Source organism: Urocampus carinirostris, chromosome 17 (assembly GCF_059441175.1).
Source record: "Urocampus carinirostris isolate Australia breed hairy pipefish chromosome 17, RoL_Ucar_1.0, whole genome shotgun sequence".
Classification (NCBI taxonomy): domain Eukaryota; kingdom Metazoa; phylum Chordata; class Actinopteri; order Syngnathiformes; family Syngnathidae; genus Urocampus; species Urocampus carinirostris.
In genome coordinates, this window is record NC_142365.1 from 605,267 (window position 1) to 626,981 (window position 21,715).

The following is a 21,715-nucleotide window of genomic DNA, read 5'->3' on the forward strand; positions in this document are numbered from 1 at the left end:
TTCGCTAGGCGTGGGAAGCAACAGGTCGATAGCCGGGACAGGAGAGCAAAAACGTGATCAAGCTGAGAAACGGGTCGTAAGCCAGGACGGGAGAGCAGTCGTGGCTGGGATCAAAACAGGTCGTAGCTGGAGACAAACGGGAGCAAAAACGGGACAGGTGGGAGTCGGGGTGGAAAAAGGCTTGACTAGTATACACTGAGGTTCGCAGCCGGACTGACAACAGGGGACAGACAGGACTGGGTTCAAATATTGACAGGGAGCCAAAGATAGGTTCCAGACGCCAGTTCGTACGTTGAATTTCTTTGTAAGCTGCTCCAGTCCTATATTTTGTATGTTTAAGGTTTATATAAGTATGTTTAAGGCTTCTGTAAGTAACCTGTATCGTTTTGTACTAAAAAAAAAACATTTATTTAAATACTATGCTCTATAAAGATAAATAAAGTTAAGTTTAACATACTTGTGGAAGATGGGCTTCAGGAGTTAGGCTACTTCCTTCTCTGTGGTAGAAACTGGCCCAAAAAAAAAGCGAACGATCCAACCATTTTCTCAACCGCATCAAGCTTTCTTATTCCACTTTTGTTTTAAAAGAAACGGCTCGCCTCTTCTTCACACCTGACATCAATTGTATTGAATGGATGCACCAGATATAAAATAATAAAAACGTCAATGTTCTTCGCGTGCTAGAGACACAGTGCAGTGTGTATACACCCAAACCGGAAAGTAGAAGCCGGATTTCTTCTACAGGGTGGATGCTGGGTGAGCTCTCACAGCGCCACACACAGGTAGCAGCAAAAAGAAGAACGACAGTACTGTCCTGTACTCAGAAAAAGGTACAAAATCTAAATGTCCACATATTTTTCGACATCCCGAAAAAAAAATGCTCGTATCTACCTTTTATCGTAAGTGGAATGGTTGTGAGTAGGGAAGCTCTTAGCTTTAACCTTAGCTCTAATCTTATTGCCCATGCCATGCTAAAACCTTTATTTTTTATTTCTTTATATTCGTTTTAGAAAAGTGCAACCATTAAGCCGCAAAGTATAAATATTTTCATAGCTCCCCCTTGAGTCTGTATAGCGTGGTGAGTTGCTTCAGGTGTAAAACTGCATTCACTCAATAATAAATCGGTTAACGCCAATTCGAAACATTCAAATCAAATTTTTCTTTTGTTGATGATGAATTTGTTATGCTTAAAAATAAATCAATTTCCCTGGCCTAAACATCGATGGGTTTAAATGTATGTTAAATCATTTTTTTTAGCAAGTCATAAGTACTTGGATTTTTTTGGTACTATTTGCAAATTCTAAGCGTTTTCTCGACGCATGCATATAAGTCCATGTTTTCACTATTGTGCAGGAAGGGTGTTATTCAAAACTTCCTCCCAAAACCGATGATTCCCCATTCCTTTGCGTGTCGCGTGGAAAATAGGTGCCTATAAATAAAGCTCCTTGGTTCGCCCCCGTGTCAGACGTACATCGTGTTCCACGGCGCATCTCTCGTGTCCTGAGTCGCCCCGAATTTTGACTGGCACCGGCTTAAACGTGCCAGTCTGACAGAATTTTGGCAAATCAGACAGAAGAAACGAGGAAACACCCGGAAAAAGGCGGCACGGCCTTTCAAAGTAAAAGCCAGGGTAACCTACGTCAGTTGAGTAAAAGATGGTGTTGATATTCAAAGTCGCTCTGGTCTGGGAGAGTGGAATGTCTTTTGGGGGAAACATGCAGAGTCAAGGAAACGTGCCGAGTAAGCTTTCTTGGTACTTTTCACATCTGGGATAACCTACCTGACTGCCTGTTAAAAAAGTGGTCATATCGAAACCCCTTCCCTATTTTTTGGGTGGACGGACACACAAAAAGACCTACCCAAACAAAATATTGTCACAACCCTCGCTTTGCTCGCTGATTGATGGATCGCTCGATTGATTTATAGATCTATTCAATGATTCGTTGATTCATTCATTCATATTTTAAATCATTCTTATTATTTTTTTCATTTCTAGAACTTATTTTACGTAAAAATGTGGCCCAACCTTATCCAGACCCGAGTCCTAGTGGCCCCCAAGAGAATTGAGCCTTAGAGGAAGAGAAGGTGAAAATAAATGCACTTTCTGATTCTTAACCGGAAGTAAAATATCTCAAAGTTATTCATAGCATTGAGCTTAATTTCTTTTTATCTTTTATGAAACTGTAAAAGTTGCTTCCACATATACCGATCGACCCCAGCCAATGACTTTACTTCTTTATGATTGCAATTTTCGTTATTGAGCAATAATAAAGCTTCTAACACTACATGGGACCTATTTACTCACAGTAAGACAGACTATGTGGAACAAAAACAAAGATACTTTCTTTTCTTAGTTCTTTCCCCGCGTGCTTATCATACTTATTTGAAAAAAAAGACCCCAGAATAACAGCAATAACGAACGACTATGTCTTTTATTGTGAAAAACGGTCACCGGATGTCAATCCAAAATAGAAAACTTGACCCCTGTGTCTGTAGACTGTGGAGAGCCTCAGTCAGACAGGTGGAGAAGAGGGGACGTCGCTTCTCGGCTGAGGTGCAGCCGACGCGTTTGGGATTTGGATCCAGTTCCCGGCGTAAAACCAGACCGGAGTGCGGAGGACGCCGTTCGCCGACGCCTTCTGCAGCGAGCGGAGCATGCAAAATCGCTTCTCCGTCCTAACCGGGGCGCACATGCTCCAAGACTTGCTGGAGGAGGAGAAGGCATGTAGTTGCGATGGATTAATTCGGGAGGAGCGCGTGGATTCGTGCTCTTTTTGAGCTGATTTCTGGAGCAGGTCGGGCTTCGGGGGGCCATGGAGAACCAAGCGTGCGCCGAGGACTTCGAAGACGTGCAGAGAAGCGGCTACCTCCGCAAGCACAAATCCATGCACCGGCGCTTCTTCGTCCTGAGGGCGGCCTCGGAACGCGGTCCAGCTCGCCTGGAGTATTACGAGAACGAGAAGAAATTCCGCAGCAAGTCTCCCGTCCCCAAGAAAACGCTCAACCTGGAGACCTGCTTCAACATCAACAAACGGGCGGATTCCAAGAACAAGCATCTGATCGTGCTCTACACCCGCAGCGAGAGCTTCGCCATCGCCGCCGACAGCGAGGAGGTCCAGAACGAATGGTATCAAGCCATGCTGGACCTTCAGTGCAATTGTGAGTGCGATGCTTGATGCTTGTTCGGCTCCCCCCGCGAGATGCACGCCGTTTTACGTCATACTCCTATTTCGTTCCAAAACCATCGATTGCGACGTTTAGGGGAATTGGCGTGCAAACGGTGAAATATTGCACGCGTGTAACGCTCCAAAGGAGGTGCAGCCGGGATGGATTTATTCTTTTTTTCTTTTCTTTTTTTTTTTTTTTGCATGGCGCAGAGGGCATATAGCAACCATCCACGGGCTGCATCATATAGCGCTAGCCTATCGCCGCGCGCTCCCGTGTTGTTGTTTTTCTGCACAGCCCGCCCGCCTCTCATAACCTACATTTGCGCATCCGCACACCCCGCGTGGATGCAAAACCTGCAAAAGAAATCCAAATACATTTTTTAAAATTAAAAGCGTGCGTCGTTCTGTTCGTCTTTTTCACCTTCTGATTAGGAGCAAAAAAAACACAACCCCTCCTTTTCCCCCTCAGGGTACACCCAAGACGGGCTTTCCCAGCTCTACACACTGCGAGATGGGGTTCGCGCGGGTGCTTGAAATCCTTCAAAACCATTGCATTTTCATCTTGTGTTTACAAAGATTGAAAAGTGTTGTCATGATTACCCGTGTGAATCAGCCGTGCCCGCTCATTTGGTGCCAACCGGGTTCTGATTGGCTCCCTGTCTCCAGTTAAACCCAGTCCGTACGGTCGGGACCAGAACGAAAACAGGACCCACTTGCGTGACGTTAACCAGAAGTTTTATTGAAGAAAAGAGGAAGGGGGTCGCTCTCGTATTCGGATTGTGATCCGAACACGGAAGTGGATCTTCCGTAGCGAGCGATAGTGGCGGTGTCAGGGACAGGAAAAACAGGTCGATAGCCGGGACTGGGAGAGCAAGGCGTGGTCGGGGTCGGAAACGCGTCGTAAGCCAGAACGGGAGAGTAGATGTCGTCGGGGACAAAAAGAGGTCGTAAGCCGGGACGGGAACGTAGATGTGGTCGGGATCAAAACGGGTCGTAGCCGGAGACAGCCGGGAGCAGAAACAGGACAGATGGGAGTCAGGGTCGAAAAAGGCTTGCCTAGTATACACTGAGGTTCGCAGACGGACTGACAACAGGGGATTGACAGGACTGGGTTTAACTAGGGACAGTGAGCCAATCAGAACCCGCAGTAGTTGGCGCCAAATGAGCAGGCACAGGTGATTCACATCAGTAATCATGACAAAGTGTTCCATTTCGGCTGATGTGCATGTTAATGCTTGTGATTGTTGCCATGTTTTTCAACATTCTGTCTCGATAGACCATGTCATCATCAAAAATGTGTATGAGAGCAAGGATGAGGTATCAGGTATAGACATTTTTTTTTAAATACACAATTTTTGACAGTTTTCCATACAAAAATTAGATGAAATTGTCTTGATTACTGATGTGATTCAACTGTGCCCGCTCGTTTGGCGCCAACTGCCACGGGTTCTGATTGGCTCCCTGTCCCTATTAGAATCTGGTTCTGTCAATACCCTGTTGTCAGTCCGTCTGCGAACCTGTGTTTTTACACGGCAAGCCTTTTTTCGATCCTGACTCCCCTGTTTTTGCACTTGTGTATCTCCAGCTACGACCCGTTTTGATTCCGACCTCGTCTGCTCTCCCGGGAGAGTAAACGTAGTCAGGAATAAAAAGGAGGTCGTAAGTTGGGACGGTAGAGCAGATGTGGTCAGGATAAAAAACGTGTCAAAGCCGGGTGACAGACGGGAGCAAAAAACGGGAACGCGAAAGTGGGACTTCTGTGGCGAGCGATGGCGGTGTTCAGGAACGGAAAACTGGTCAGTCGCTGGGACAGGAGAGCAAAAACTTGGTCGGGGTCGGAACGGAGTCATAAGCCAGGAAAGGAGAGTAGAGTAGACGTGGTCGGGGATAAAAAGAGGTCGAAAGCCGGGACGGGAGAGTAGACGTGGTCAGGATCAAAAAACGGGTCGAAGCCGGGGAACACACGGGAGCAAAAAACAGGTGGGAGTCGGGGTCGAAAAAGGCTTGCCTAGTGTAAACTGAGGTTCGCGGACGGACTGACAAAGGGGACGGACAGGACCGGGGTCATATAGTGACAGGGAGCCGATCAGAACCCGCGGCGGTTGGCGCCAAAAGAGCGGCACAGGTGAGTCACATCGGTAATCATGACGTCTCCGGTTTGATAAGAACCCAACAAAGTTCAGTATTATTACCGATACAAATTTACACATTCCAAATGAAACAGCACAATAATTAAGATGAGGCAGCGGCAATCCACCCGTCCTCTGCGATAGATACAATTTATCCAGACAAATTCTTGGTTACTCCCCACCCGCAGATGATGTTTTATCGTATTATCATCGTGCCTTCGTATTTTCGGGATTGCACAAAGGTATCATTCCCATAATGCAATTTATTTGTGGTCCCACCGCCATTTTGATTGCATTAACTTTCCCCCACAACGTCAAATTATCGACATTTCTTATGGCTGATGCAAAGAAATCAGGTACTCTTACTCAGTGGAAAGTTGTGCACTAGAGGAAAGAGGTCTAAATATAATGGAAGCTAGAGCTCTTGTTGGTAATAGAAAGCAGTGGAGAGGTGTTGTCAAAGGATAGTGGGATTGTGGACGCATTCTTAAGGATGGGCTGGGCACCCGTATGATGCGGCAGGGGTAAACCAGTGAAAGTTGTCGGACAGAAGAGTGCGTTGTGTCACCCTGACCCGAGTGACACGGCCGCTTTCTGGTGTCCCGTTTCATCTGGAGGGACGAAAGCATGACCGACTTAGGTTCTGAGGTGCCTAACTTGTTTGGGTGTTTGGGCAATTGGGTTGGCCATGGTCCGAAATTTTGGTGTGTTTTTTTGGGGGGGCTTTTTATTTCCCTTTTATTTTCTTTGTTATTGTATGTGTGTGTCTTGCTGTCGGTCACCCCTCTTGAGGGATATGACCAAGGTAGTTAGTTATTTATACCACTGAAAATGTAAACTACTGTACATATTGTCAAGACCAGAACAGAGACAGGACCCACTTGCGTTGCGTTTCTCACAAGTTCTATTGGAAGAGAGAGAAAGGGTTGCGCCTACCATCCAGTGATTGCTGAACACGGGAAGCGGGTCGCTCTGAACGCGAAAGTGGATCTTCCGTGGCGAGCGATGGCGTTGTCGGGAATGGAAAAACGGGTCACTAGACAGGAGAGCGACAACGTGGTCGGTGTCGGAAGCGAGTCGTAAGCCAGAGAGGGAGAGTAGACGTGGTCGGGGACGAAAAGAGGTCGAAAGCCGGGACGGGAGAGTTTACGTGGTCAGGATCAAAAAACGGGTCGAAGCCGGGGAACAGACGGGAGCAAAAAACAGGTAGGAGTCGGGGTCATAAAAGGCTTCCCTAGTGTTAACTGAGGTTTGCAGACGAACTGACAAAAGAGGACAGATAGGATTTAAATAGGGACAGGGAGCCAATCGGAGTCTGAGGCAGTTGGCGCCAAATTGGTCATCATGACGCATATAACCATTATTTTTACCCGACACCTTCATGGAACAGATTTGTCTCAAAAACATTTACACACATACTCTTCAGATCAACGACTATATTTACGATTTACTCAAGATACAAAAATCGTATTTCTTGATGCAGGATGTGTTTGTGGATCTGCAAACGACACGATTCACACCCTAGTTTCTTGTTTTAATGCTGCTGGAGTCATTGGCTTTGAAAATCCCTCAAAATGGCTTGCTTTTGATGTACAAGACTACCTTTAGAGGAATATTCTGCATCGTCTGTTTAAATGTCTGGACCTCGGCAAATTGCACAGAACTAACAATCAACTTTTTATTTTGGTGCAAAAATATTTTAAATATTCTATTTCATATTTATGTCACATCATAGTTGCCTCAATAGAGTAAGCTGACTGTCATGGTTGCTATGGCGCCCAAATCGCCCCGCCCGTGTGGCACCAGCTGCGGCTCATTGACAGATTGGCTTCCCCTCTATTTAAGCTCAGTCCTCTCACTCTATTTGTCGGTCCGTCAACAACCCCCTGCCTCGCAAAACGTGGGTTTTGACTCTGTCCTATTCCTGCTGGCATTTCCTGTCCGGTATTGTTCCCGTCTATTCTCTCTAGTTTTCGCTCCCGTCTAGTTTGTCCTGTTTATTTTTGATATCCTGTTTCATTATCTATCCCATCTGTCCGTCCTGTCCGGTATCGACCCCAGCTGTCCGATATCAACTCGGACAATTGGTATCGATCTCGTCGGCCTCTGGCTTCCTATCATTTCACGCCAGACTGCTGCCTAATGTGCATGACTCCCCATTTCCCATAAAATAAAAGGCTTGTGTGAGTGACCTCACGCGTTTGGGTCCTGATCCTGTTCTGTTTTTTTGACACTGACTCAGGTTTAAGAAGTAAAATAATTGAAAGAATTGTTGTGTAAAGGGACAGCGTGTGTTATTTCACTGTATTGTGTAGTGCACAGGTCGAAATTGTCCCTAGGTGTGAATGAGCGAGCGAGTTGTCTGTCCCTGTGTGCCCTGCGACTGGTTGGCAAGCAGTTCAGGGTGTCCCCTGCCCACTGCCTGAAGATAGCTGGGATGGGCTCCAGCACCCCCGCGACCCTACTGAGGATAAGCGGTGCAGATAATGGATGGATGGATGGAATATTAGTCCATAGGGATTTTGGACCCGGCTTAGACATCTGAGCTCAAACACAGCTAACTTTGATTGGTGTGTCAGAGAAATTAGACATTTAAAAACCAAGACAGGAAGGAGCTCTTAAGGACCAACGTTCCCTTACCCATAATGACCTCATATTTCTGAGGTTATGGATTCATACGATGCAATTTGTAAGTTATCCCTAGGTAAAATAAACGGAATCGCGGCTCGGTACGAGGCCTTGGCGCAGACGGCCGGTTGGCGACCGCTGCCCGAGAGCACTCAGTGAAAACTCGATAGCATCAGCAGACCGAGTGGGCCATCATTCTTTGTCTTTATTCTCTTTCTTTCTTTTTATTTGCAGGTAAATCTCCTGAGGACTATGGCAGTAGTGGAGAGTGTAGCTCTCCGTCTCCAATTCCAACGTTCAAAGAAGTGTGGCAGGTCAAAGTTTGGCCAAAGGGCCTCGGACACGCCAGGAACTTAGTAGGCATCTACCGCCTGTGCCTCACTGACAAGACCGTCAACTTTGTCAAGCTCAACTCCGACGTGGCCGCTGTCGTACTGCAGCTGATGAATGTTCGCAGATGCGGTCACTCCGAGAACTTTTTCTTCATCGAGGTGGGTCGCTCAGCCATCACCGGGCCGGGAGAGTTTTGGATGCAAGTGGATGATTCCGTGGTGGCTCAGAACATGCACGAGACCTTGCTGGAAGCCATGAAAGCACTGAGCGAGGAGTTCCGCCAACGCAGTAAATCTCAGTCCGTGGGGACGTCGTGCGGCGGCGGGACGGCTTCCAACCCGATCAGCGTTCCCAGTCGCCGGCATCATCCCAATCTTCCTCCCAGTCAAGTCGGCTTCACCAGGCGGGCTCGCACCGAGACCCCGGGCGGGAGCAGTACCAGCACTTCGCCGACGTCCCGCCACGGTTTTCCGCGAGCCCGGACGGCGAGCATCGGGGCTAGGTCGGAAGAGAGCGGGGCGAGTAACAGGTCCACCTGGGCCAGCTCCAGCCCGAGTCTTAACGGATCCTGCTCAACCACACCCACACTCAGGCCAAAACCCACTAGGGCACCCACCCCTGCAAAGATCACCCTAAGCCTTGCGCGCTACACACCTAACCCGGCTCCTTCCCCCGCCCCGAGTCTCTCCTCCAGCTCCGGTCACGGCTCCGAGTGCGGTCTGGTGGGCGCGGCGGTCGGCGGCATGACGGTGTGCTCGTACCCCCGCGTGTCTCAGAGGGTTTCCGTTTCCGGTTCCCCGAGCGACTACGGCTCCTCCGACGAATACGGTTCCAGCCCCGGAGAACACTCCCTACTTATGCCTAGTATGGCTGCCCATCCCGGGCTCGGGGAAGGGCCCTCCAGCTACATCGTCATGGGTCAGCGGGAGGGTCTCCTAGGTTCCCACCATCGCTCCAAAGGCAGACGCATTCTCCGACGCTCGTCCAGCCGAGATTCCGAGGCAGAAAGGAGGCTGCTGAGTAAGAGAGCGTCCCTGCCCGCAGCCACCCACGAACGACTCGCTCCGCATCGGAAAGAGGAAGACGAAGACGAGGAAGAATACGCTGTGATGTCACGGAACGCTGTCAGAGAAGGCAGTCTGGCAGTGGGGTGCTTGGCCAGGGAAACCAGGAAAAGATTCGACCCGAGGAGGGAAGCGGATCCCAGAGCTCCTTCGGACAGCGGTTACATGTCCATGCTGCCCGGGGTCACGTCTCCGGCTGGGGACGACGAGTACATGGCCATGACGCCCAACAGCAGCGTGTCTCCGCCACAGCACATGCGGCAGCCCGGCTCGGAGGCATACATGGTCATGTCCCCTAACAGTAGCGTCTCCACGGAGATACACGGACTGGGAATGTGGGACAGCAGGGGCAGTATGGAGAGCCAGGTCGCAGGCGATTACATGAACGTCTCGCCCGTCAGTAGCCGCTCTGCCTGTAGCACGCCGCCTTCCCACCCTGAACAGCACCAACTGCAGCCAAAAATGTTCAATTCCTACTTCTCTCTGCCTCGTGCTTATCAACATACTCTTTATAGTCGCTTTGAAGAAGATTTAAATAAAGGGGAGTGTAAGAAAGACGGTAGCGATAGTGCCGGAATGAGCGGGGGAGCGCTGTACAACAAGAGAAACAAAATGGGAGTGGCTCCAACTGGAGGCTTTCAGCTCTCCATGTCTTCGTCCTCCTTTTCCTCCAGCTCGGCCAGCAGCGAAAGTCTGGAAGACAAGTCCGTATCGGCGGGGAAAGGGTTGAGTTTGTACAAGAGTGCAGGATTGAGCAGCAAAGAAGGCCGTCACCTCCAGAAACGAGGATCCAGCTGCAAGAGCCCCAAGCAACAAAGAAGGGGCCGCCCACTCAGTATCTCTTCGGACATTGCTAAAGCCAACACCTTGCCTAGAGTAAAGGAGAATTTGCCCCCAATGGCAGCTCACGTTGGCGAGTATGTCAGTATCGCTTTTAAGAAAGACGTCAAATATCACGGAGGAACCGAGCGAGGGCAGCCCGTTCTTCACGGAACCCTCCGGCCCTCAAACCAGCCCCTCCTCACTTCCGATAATGCCGCTAACCTCCCCCGCAGCTTCTCTGCACCGCTGTCCACCGCTGCCGAATACGTCAGCATGGATGTGAAGTCATCCATACCCCAAAGGTCGACCTTCAGTCCTTCCCAGGGTCCGCCGATTACCGCCACAAAGGGTCGACCTGAGAACAGTTCAGCACCTCCTCTTGCGACCGATGGAAATTCCGTGTATCGATCCAAAGGAAAGATAGCAGGAGATGCGTACCCGAAGGACAATTCGGAACCCAGCGTTTTAGCGAGACCTGCCACCAACTCGGGTCCAACTTCGAGCACGGAGCCGGGAAAGGGGTCGGGATATTCTCCCGTACAAGTCGAGGCCCTGGGACGGTGGGGACACCAGTCCGAGATTTTTAACTCCCCTCCCGCCGTACCTCGGGACCCAACCTCGACCACCACCTTCCAGGAGAGCGGCCAGCCGGCGGGCCACCGGCACGCTCTGGACTGCTCACTGTGGGAAAGCGGCCAGGCTGCTGGTTCGTCCGATGCCTCGCCTTCACAAGACTCTGCTGAACAAGGCCTTAACTATATTGACCTTGACTTGGCGGTTAAGGAGAGCCCACAAGTGGGAACTGAGCGTCCCTCTGCCGGATCAGGCGCTATGGGCGCTGGCGTCAGCTCCAACCTCAATACTTATGCCAGTATTGACTTCTACAAGTCGGAGGAACTGAGAGCACACCAAATTGGCGGACAGGATGATCAAGGTAAGGACCTCTGGTTTGCTACTTAACACTTTGGGGGATTAGTCGAAATGTAGGTTTTTCCCATTTCTGGGAGCTCCACCGTCCATTGACAACTTAACTCATAGGTGGTGTTAGCGTAGTGGATATACAGTGTAAAGCATAGGAAAAAATCCAATGCAATTGCAGCTTTATAACATCTTGAAAACTCTATGAACTATAAAGGAGAAAGTGTTGGTGCCAATACCTGACTTTTTAAAGGTATTGGTACTCGCCATTTGAAATTCAGAAATCTGAAATCAAAGGGATAGCAAATTGCCGTTAAATAAAAGCAAAGTGAAAGCCCGATGCAAAGCTTAGACCAAAAACTGGATGTGGATCACGGTCAGCCTCGTACACAAGAGCATTTGTCAAGCTTCTCTGCGTGGTTTCTTGGAGTTATACCAATCAATCAAATGGATTGGCAATAAGATATGAAAAATTAGCTAATAGCACAACCAATTGATGTGTCTGCTGCTACTAATTAGCCTTTCACGTGAATGCTTAAAGACACTTGAAAAGAGAAAAAATATATGCATTATTTATACTGGAACATTTTATTTGAAATTGCTAGATTATTATTTTTTTTTAAATTTAAAAAACATTTATTAAAAAAAGGTTTTTTTTTTTTTTAAATAGAAAAAAAGAATAAAATAAAAAATACCTAAATCGAGAAAAATAATATGCACGTGCCACATAGAAATGATTTTCTACTATTTGCCAGTATGTTCAATTGAGCGCCATGGCAACCGTGACATATAAAGGTCATTCATTGTGATAATAAGCTCTTGGTAGCTTCTCTGATTAGTTGTTTCCTTGTTTGGGTCGAAAGTTTAGACGGACAGCCAGGTCTTGGTAGTTTCACAGTGGTTTTGTGCTCTCTCCATTTTGATATTATAAGTAACATGTTGCTCCGGGAGTTGTGTAAATGTTTTCTTGTATCCCATTCCTGCTTTGAACTTTATCCCGGACCTGCCCGGTGTGTTCTTTGGTCTTCATAATGCTGTTTGTTGGAGTGTTTTTAAACTGATACTAAATGAAACACAGGTAGGCGCGCTCCGTGTCTCACTGATAATCGTGTAGGTCGACGTTGGATCATTCAGAAGTCATAAGGGAACTTCTAGAGTCAGTGGGCTGTGCTGAGAGAACAGGGAATAGATATACTTTGTTTTTTGTCATACATTTATCAAATCATTTGGTTCCACATCACAATTGTGTCTGATTCTTAGGAAACAAACCTGAAATGTGGAAATATGACAAGAAACTCTTAGGGGAAAGGCCATACTTTTGCTAGACGCCGTGTAAACTGAAGATAAAAGGCAAGGAAAAGGTCTGATCTATTCTCTCCGTAGCTGCTCTAGAAATCCGATCGATTCCAGAAGAAAGACACGTGTTGGTGTAGGGTCCAACCCATTGACCCTCCGTCACGTTGATTGAATCCACTCACATGAATAAATACGCAAGGCGACATATGTCGCCCTTCCTCAGCTCGGGAACACCGAATAACCCTCGGACTGAATATGAAATACGAATTAGCTCGACTTGTTTTTCCCTTTAAAAATAGCACAAGATGGCAATTACGGGCCCCTGCGTGACTCCATCCGAACGGATGTTTTTGTCATGATTACCGATGTGAATGACCTGTTCCCGCTCCTTTGGCGCTAACTGCCTCCCTGTCCCTAATTATACACACTCCTATCTTTCCCTTTTTGTCAATCTCTGCGAACATCAGTTAACTCTAGGCAAGCCTTTTTCGACCCTGACTCCCACCTTTTTTTGCTCCCGTCTGTTCCCCGGCTTCGACCCGTTTTTGATCCCGACCACGTCTACTCTCCCGTCCCGGCTTTCGACCTCTTTTTATCCCCGACCACGTTACTCTCCTTTCCCGGCTTACGACTCGCTTCTGACCAAGACCACGTTTTTGCTCTCCTGTCCCGGCTACTGACCCGTTGTCCGTTCCCGACACTGCCATCGCTCGTCACGGAAGATCAACTTCCGCGTCCAGAGCGACCTGCTTCCCGTGTCTAGCGATCACCGGATCGTAGGCGCAACCCTTTCTCTTTCTTCCGATAAAACTTGTGAGAAACGCAACGCAAGTGGGTCCTGTCTCCGTTCTGGTCCTGACAGTTTTTTGAACAAAAGCCGCGTTGTGGTCAGGATTTTAGTTGACATTCGATTTATCCGGATGCACCGTTGAGAATGCGACCAAAATGAAATGTGGGAATTGAATTCAAAGGGGTTGTCAACTCAAGTAAGGGTCTTGCAATCTATAGGATTTGGTTTCGTCAGAGTTAGGGTGACACCAAATCGGGTTTTCCAACAAAAAGGTTATGAAAACGTTCCACCGTTCTCCAAGATCAAATATTCTACTCTCTTGTTCTGGCTTACGACTCGTTTCCGATCCCGACCACGTTTTTGCTCTCCTGTCTCGGCTATCGACCCGTTTTTCCGTCTCTGACGCCGCCATCGCTCGCTACAGGTTCAGCCCATCCTCTTCCCTTCAATAAAACTTGGGGTAAACGTCACACAAGTGGGTCCTGTTTCTGTTCTGGTCCTGACATCCAGAAAGGTATAGTTTGGCTTATTCCAAGACTTATTGTATTTTTGTTTTTTTTCTCCCAGAAAACATTAAAATGTCGTAAAACTTTAAAAAATGGTTAAAAGTTTAGCAAAATCACAAATTACAAAAAAATACAAAAAAATCTTATACTGTCAATTTAGGCAACATCGTCAGGACCAGAACGGAAACAGGACCCACTTGCTCGAGGTTTACCACAAGTTTTATTGAAGGAACGAGGAAGGGGTGCGCCCACAATCCGGTGTTCGTTAGGCACAAGAAGCGAGTCGCTCTCGTACTAGGATTGTGATCCGAACTCGGAAGTGTATCTTGCGTAGCGAGCGATGGCGGTGTCATGGACGGAAAAACAGGACGATAGCCGGGACAGGAGAGCAAAAATGTGGTCGGGGTCAGAAACGGGTCATCAGCTGGGATGGGAGAGCAGACATGGTCGGGATCAAAAACGGGTCATAAGTCGGGACAGGAGAGCAGACGTGGTCGGGATCAAAACAAGTCGTATCCGGAGACAAACGGGAGCAAAAACAGGACAGGCGGGAGTCAGGGGTCGAAAACGGCTTGCCTTGAAAAACAGAGGTTCGGTTCGCAGACAGACTGACAAAAGACGGGGCTGGGTTTCAAATACTGACAGGGAGCCAATCGGAGCCTGCGGAAGTTGGCGCATAATGAACGGGAACAGCAGAGTCACATCGGTAATCATGACAATCATAAAGATTTTAAAAACTGCTGCAAGGAATTCATTTCAAAACATTTTTGACCGACTTTGCGCATTGAGATTTTCTAATGAAAGAACGTGTATCTTGGCTCAAACAATAGGATTTCAATTTGAGGTTTTTGGGACGTGTTTTGCTCATCCTAGTGGACTGAGAAATTAAAATAAAAACCACTTCATTGGGCATTGTAGCAACGGTAAAAAAGAGCTTTTAAATTCCTTGCCATCGAGAAAAAAAGGAAGTGGTCATCCCGAGTCAAGTTGATGTACGGGTACTCTTATCCAAAGGTGGCCCTTGAGGTCTAAAGGAGTTTCTTTATGAGGCTCATCTTGAAGAAATAATCTGGGGTCCTTTGGTGTCAGTCCATCACTCCGGGACACGTCGATGCGAGCCGTTTATTACCGTTTTCCTCGGGGTCTTTGCACAATTCTTGTTTCCGAACCATATCCAGCTCTACGTGTAGTTTTCGTAGCACCTATGTCCATATCTGGCTGGGGGGCCAGTTAGGGTCCATTGTGAAGTTTCTACTGGCCTGCAGTCTCTGTCATAAAATGTGTATTTGTACAAAAAAGTAGGGCCTAGCCCTTTGGCCACCAATCCCTTGGCTTTCTGTGAAAATTTGAGCCCACCCCATTTCCAACATGGCGACTGTAAATTCAAAAAACGAAAGTTGACTGTGAGGGCCGCGACTTCCAGAACAAGTGGAAATTGGAGTATTATTTCCCCTGAAATCCGAAACATGTGCGTCTGCCTTATTTGCCAAGAGACCGTGGCTGTTTTCAATAAATATACCATCAAGAGGCACAGACGGACGATACACGCTGTAAATTTTAAAAAAGGAAAGTTGACTGTGAGGGCCGTGACTTCCAGGACAAGTGGTAATTGGAGTATTCTTTCCCCTGAAATCCGAAACATCTGCGTCTGCCTTATTTGCCGAGAGACTGTGGCTGTTTTCAATGAATATAATATCAAGAGGCACAGCCGGACGATACACGCTGTAAATTTAAAAAAAGGAAAATTGACTGTGAGGGCCGCGACTTCCAGAACGAGTGGAAATTGGAGTATTCTTTCCCCTGAAATCCGAAACATGTGCGTCTGCCTTATTTGCCAAGAGACCGAGGCTGTTTTCAATGAATATACTATCAAGAGGCACAGCCAGACGATACACACTGTAAATTTAAAAAAAGTAAAGTTGTCTGTGAGGGCCGTGACTTCCAGAACAAGTGGAAATTGGAGTATTCTTTCTCCTGAAATCCGAAACATCTGCGTCTGCCTTATTTGCCAAGAGACTGTGGCTGTTTTCAATGAATACACTATCAAGAGGCACAGACGGACGATACACGATGTAAATTTAAAAAAAGGAAAGTTGACTGTGAGGGCAGCGACTTCCAGAACGAGTGGAAATTGGAGTATTCTTTCCCCTGAAATCCGAAACATCTGCGTCTGCCTTATTTGCCGAGAGTGTGTGGCTGTTTTTCCATGAATATACTATCAAGTGGCGCTGCCGGACGATAGACGCTGAGAGAAAAGAAAAAGCTCCTACCAACCTCTCGCTTTAACAAAGTATTTTTCCGATTTTTGTCTTTTACCCCATAGGAACGCTGTATATGACATTTTCATTTTTCGAATCTTAGCATTCAAATGATGATGGACTTGTTTCCTTATTTATATGAGAAGCACCTGCCTATTATGTAAAACTGGTAGCTGAAGGGCCCGATCCCAAGGGCAATTTAGTGACAATGTATTGTATAAGAAAAACACAAAGTACTTGTTATTCTACTTTATTTATACAGCCCTTTAAAACAATTATTTCAGTGTACCAAAGTGATTAACAGTAATAACAGAGAAACAATAAGTTAAAACCAAACAAAAAAATAAATGTCATGATAACTGATGTGACTCAGCTTTGCCCGCTCATTTGGCGCCAACTGCCGCGGGTTCTGATTGGCTCCCTGTCAGTATTTGAACCCAGTCCTGTCTGTCCCCTTTTGTCAGTCCGTCTATGATGGATCTCTGTGTATACTAGGCAACGGTGGTACAGTGTTTCCTGTCCGGTATTGTTCCCGTTTATTTTGTCCTGTTTAATTTGGGTTTCCAGTTTTGTTTCTGTCTATTTTTGTCCTGTTTATTATTTTCTCCAGTTTTCGCTCCCGTCTAGTTTGTCCTGTTTAGTTTCGATATCCTGATTCATTATCCATCCTGTCTGTCCCGTCCTGTCCGGTATTGACCCCATCCGTCCGATATCAACTCGGGAAATTGGAATCGATCTCGTCGGCCTCTGGCTTCCTGTCTTTCCACGCCAGACCGCTGCCTAACGTGCATGACTCCCCATTTCCCGTAAAATAAAAGGCTTGTGTGAGAACGACACGCGTTTGGGTCCTGATCCTGTTCTGGTTCACGATGACAGTAAAGACGGTTCAATTCAACAAACTGCCATCACCATAAACACTCCATCTTGTTTCCCTGCAGATTGTTGATCTCCGCCGGAGTCTACGACAAAATCGGCGAAGACGGAACGGAATCGTCCCCCGATGTGCCGAACTGCCGGGCGGTGTCAGGACGGGGTAACCGTGGCTTCGTACGTCCGCGCTTCGAACCTCCCACGCCATTTCCAGGATTCCGCGCCCGTCGGCTTTACGTCCGTCCGAGGCGACGAAAGCGCTTCGACAATCGGGCAAAGCCATAAAGCGGGTGACAAAAACCTCCCGGGTTTGTTCGGATGGCCCTCGAAATTGACGTGATTGTGACGGGTGGCCGAGCAAATGTCGGGAATTGCCGACGACCTTTCCGCGGTCGGTAACCGCATCGCTCCCGTTGACCGAATCCAATCGGAGCTCGGAGTCCCCCGAAGGCTTTTTTGTCGTTGTCCCGTCTTCGGGAAAACGGTATTGACCGATCGATACGCTCTGCCGTGGTTGCCATCAAAGCCATAATGCGTCTTCGGGATATTTCTTCAGCCGTATAAACAAAAACGATCTTTTCGTTTATTACTTTTTAAGGTACCACCGTGTGAATAAGGGATTCTTCGAAAACTAATTTTTTTAACAAATTGAAAAAAAGCAGCAGAAGTAAAGGTAAACGTCCATTGTTAACCTCGTGCTAAAATGGCCTTACTGACAACGATTGTTTTTGAAAAAAAGGCTAAAAAAATCCCAATTTTGGGAAATTACCAATGACTTAGTATTAATACTACATAGTGAGTTTTTTGAGTAAGCGAACAATTAAAAAAAAATCATCTGAGATAGTGGCCCTACTGCGAACTGCGATAACGCCCTTAAAGTATCTCAGTACAGCCGTTATTGCATACTACGCATTTAATTACCTAACAGTTACATTATGGATTGTTAATCGTTTAGAATATGAATATCCATCCATCCATCCATTGTCTGTACCGCTTATCCTCAGTAGGGTCGCGGGGATGCAGGAGCCCATCCCAGCTATATTTGGGCAGTGGGCAGGGGACACCCTCGACTGGTCTCAGGGCACACAGGGACAGACAATTCACTCGTCCATTCACACCTAGGGACAATTTGGATCGGCCAATTTACCTGAAATGCATTTTTTCGGAATGTGGGAGGAAACCCACGCAAGCACAGGGGAGAACATGCAAACTCCACACAGGAGGTTCGACCTCATGTCCTCAGAACTGTGCCACACATGTATTTCTAGTCCAAACATTACAATAATAATAATAAGATATTATCATTATTAACATTATTTCATTCTCATTTTATTATTATTGTTATTATAACGCACACTTTTAAATTTATGGCAGATTTTTGTTTTTTTAATCCAAAAATGACGGTAAAATAAAGTTATCATGATTGTGGACAGATAATAGTTTTCATTTTGATTTGAATTTTCGTTCTTTTAAGTAAAAATTTAGTTAGTGTACTTATCAGCCTTTGCCATATCAGATTATTTTGTTAATTTTAGGCATCAGGTTATTAGAAAAACTATTTAAAAATATACTGAAATAGGAAAAAATACTTACATTGGACAAAATGATCCGTCGATAGAACAAAAAATTAGTTTTTGGAGTGTCTCTTTTAAAAATGTGTTTCATGCATCCCCACTTTTTGAAATGTATTTCGTTGAATATGAAATAACGATGCAAAACACACCCATTTACGTCAATCTCCGAGGGCAGCCATTTTGCTGCTCGCCTGAAATGACATCGCAACTGCTTACTTTTGATTGGCCGTGACCCGGGCAACTGTGATGTCCTTATCGGGAGACACAAGTGGCAAAATGGCCGCCCCAGTAACTCGTATGAAAAAGCATTTTTCCTGCTCGATTGGTTTTCCTGATCACGGTGCTGTAGGGGCAACATCAAACATTATTATGAAAAATAAATTGAGGTTTACTTCGCCTTTTTTTTTTTGGTACAGTGCCTTGCAAAAGCATTGCCCCCTCAAGAACTTTCTGACATATTGCCATATTTCAGGCTGCACACAAAAAACTCAAACTGTTTTCTAAAAATAAACAAAAAGTGTGACACAATTGTACAAAAGAATCAAATCTATTCAAAAAAGTCATATCCTTTGGAGGAACTGATACTACCATCACCATGTTTGACAGTGAAAATAGGGTTTCAGGGTGATATGCAGTGTTACTGTTAAACCAAACAGCCTTGCATTCAGCCTCAAAAATTCAAGAATTGTGAAGTAGGCGCCTTGACCGTTCAAATACTTTTGCTAGGCACTGTATATTTTCAAAATATTTTTTTCTACGATTCCACTTGACACTTCCATGTAATTCGATGAAGTGTCCCCTCCCTTCAAGATGCATTCAGGGCCCATTGCCAAGGATTTTTTTTGTATGCCGCACGCGTCCGCTTACAAACCATAGCAGTTATCGAATTTGCGTACCGTTTTTCTGAAGCACGATGGTCGTGACATGAACTTGCCTTTACCTCCCCAAAAATATCGACAAAACAGTAAAACGGTGTTTATTTTGTAACGTTTCGAGCCGGCTTGTAGCGCGATTCCCGCAGGAAGTGTGTACATTTGATGCTTTTTTCTAAAAAAAAAAAAAATGTCATATATGTGGATATTGTACTATGCCTCATACTACGGTATACAAGCAAACAGCATTTAAAGCATCGCAGCTTGTTTCTTTTTTTTCTCTCTTTCTCATTTGCGTCGACACGAATATAGCATTAAGTCACACGTCTTTTCGAAGATATACCCTATACAGTATTTTGATGAATACTATTTAGCCTAGATATCTCTATACTCTTTTATAAAGTGCCTCTTTTTCGATTGTAGCTGTTTTACACAGGAGATCTTAAAATGGCTTGTAAATGACACACTATACACATCAAATTTTGCTTTCGCTTTGAAAATTGCCTTACTGTTTAGCGCAAATGGGAAGATTTTTTGGGGGGGTGCCTGATCGTTAAAGGGACAGTGTGATTAAAAAAACCTCATTCGTTAGAAAAAATAACAATATCGATTTAAAAATAAGGAAAAAAATACGTTAAATACCACATCATCAAGCATTTATTTTACATAGCAGGGGAATCAGTGCAGCCTTACACCTGAACCAACTCACCCACAAACATAAACAAACTCAAGAGGGAGCTATGATTCAAAATATGATTGCCTGAATTGTCATCCATTCATCCATCTATTATCTGCACCGCTTATCCTCAGTAGGGTCACGGGAGTGCTGGAGCCCATCCCACCTATTTTCAGGGAATGGGCAGGGGACACCCTGAACTGGTCTCAGGGCACACAGGGACAGACAATTCGCTCGCTCATTCTCACCTAAGGACAATTTGGACCGGCCAATTCACCTGACATGAATGTTTTTGGAAGGCGGGAGGAAACCGGAGTGCCCGGAAGAAACCCACGCAAGCGCGGGGAGAACATGCAAACTCCACACAGGAGGTTCGATCTCATGACCTCAGAACTCTGCTGCACACGCGCTAACCACTGTGCCGCCGTGCTGCCCTGAATTGCCATACTGCATTGAAATAAATAAATAAAATGAAATAAAAGTTTTAGACGGGCAATAACATCAAACTAAGAGGCTGGGCCTACTGAAGCTGAGAAAATACTAGAAATCAGCTTATTTACACCTATAGCAGTGGAAGGAGCAATTGGCTTGTATTTATTATTAAAAAAGATCATAACTTTTGATAGAAATAAGCTAGAGATTTGCTTTCTTTTTTGATATACTCAGAAATTTACGGCAAGTCAGGTTTTATTCCCCCAGTTTGACGATTCTGACCTAAAGGGAAATGACATAATTGTCCGCCATCTTGTTTTTTGGCACCCACAAACTTACAAAAGGCTTAGAGAATTAAAATGAGGCATTTCCGTCACTTTGAAGCACTGTAGTTTGTATTCTTCCTTGTGCCTTTTTCGCACTCGTTTTTTGGTATCACTACACCCTACGGCAACCTCTCGCGGTCAAATAATACACACTGTCCCTTTAAAGAAAATGAAAGCCTCTTATTGGTTCCGTCGAGGTTCCGTCCCCATAAAAAGCAACGCAAAAAAAAAAACAGACGAGATCAGCTTTTATTCTTTCGATTTGATTTTCACAACTTCCTGCATTATTTTCACTCGACAGCCGTCAAGCGTTGTCCTTGTATATAAAGTACGGTCCAAAAAAAAAAAAAAAAAAACGTGTACGTGAGGACTGGATTTTGAAATCCGGACGCCAACGCGAGTAGACATGGTTCGAACTCTCCAGAGCAGCTACGTGTCATTTCTGGGCTACAACACTACCGACACGCTTGTGCGTGTGTTATTTTTATAAATCCGGGTGCGGGTTCGATTCCCTGCCGCCCCCTGCCGCTCATAATATGTGACTTTTGTGACCTGAACCCAAAGACCGGACGTGGTCTGCTTCCGAGCCACCATTTGTAGTCTCTCTGACGGTTACACCGTTTTGGGGTTTGCCAAATCGCCAAAAGGTTTGATTATTAAAAGTGTTTGTAAGCTAACCGGATTTGAAATGTTTCATTTAGAGGTAAGATCTTAAACCTGAGCCCGACCGGCAGGCTAAAATCACACCTCCGAGTTCTCACTAATAAAATGTGAAAATTCGAGGGGGTTTCGGGCTCGGTCCCTCCAATCGAGTCGACTGGTCGGGCGCGGGTTGGGTCGGGCTATATTTTTCAGGCCTCTGGTTTCATTTGAAGTGCTACGGGGCCAAAATCTGTTTGGGGTTTTTCGATGAAATTTTTCTTAAAGGTTTTATTTTTGTGATATGAGTATGCAAGTGGTTGAACAGCATACCTACAGCCAGCCAGGTCCCATTTCATCCAGTTGCAGCTCAAATCGAAGGTCCGAGTATTAAGGCTGACCGAAACCGGCATGT

The 21,715-nt window shown here is 46.1% G+C and overlaps 1 protein-coding gene across 1 annotated transcript; it reads left to right on the plus strand.

Annotated features, from left to right (window-relative positions):
• The first annotated feature begins 2,489 nt into the window (after positions 1 to 2,489).
• Positions 2,490 to 21,338, plus strand: LOC148348851 (insulin receptor substrate 1-B). Its single transcript, XM_088320390.1, has 3 exons — positions 2,490 to 3,159; positions 8,159 to 11,077; positions 16,850 to 21,338. Exons 1-3 carry the CDS (start codon positions 2,814 to 2,816, stop codon positions 16,855 to 16,857), a joined length of 3,273 nt encoding a protein of 1,090 aa, XP_088176516.1. The 5' UTR covers positions 2,490 to 2,813; the 3' UTR covers positions 16,858 to 21,338.
• The last annotated feature ends 377 nt before the right edge of the window (positions 21,339 to 21,715 follow it).

Excerpts from the sequence above, each read along its gene's own strand:
- LOC148348851 (XM_088320390.1), top strand. The coding sequence starts at position 2,814 with ATGGAGAACCAAGCGTGCGCCGAGGACTTCGAAGACGTGCAGAGAAGC. Across the intron at positions 3,160-8,158 it reads GCTGGACCTTCAGTGCAATT|GTAAATCTCCTGAGGACTAT; the intron begins GTGAGTGCGATG and ends TTTTATTTGCAG.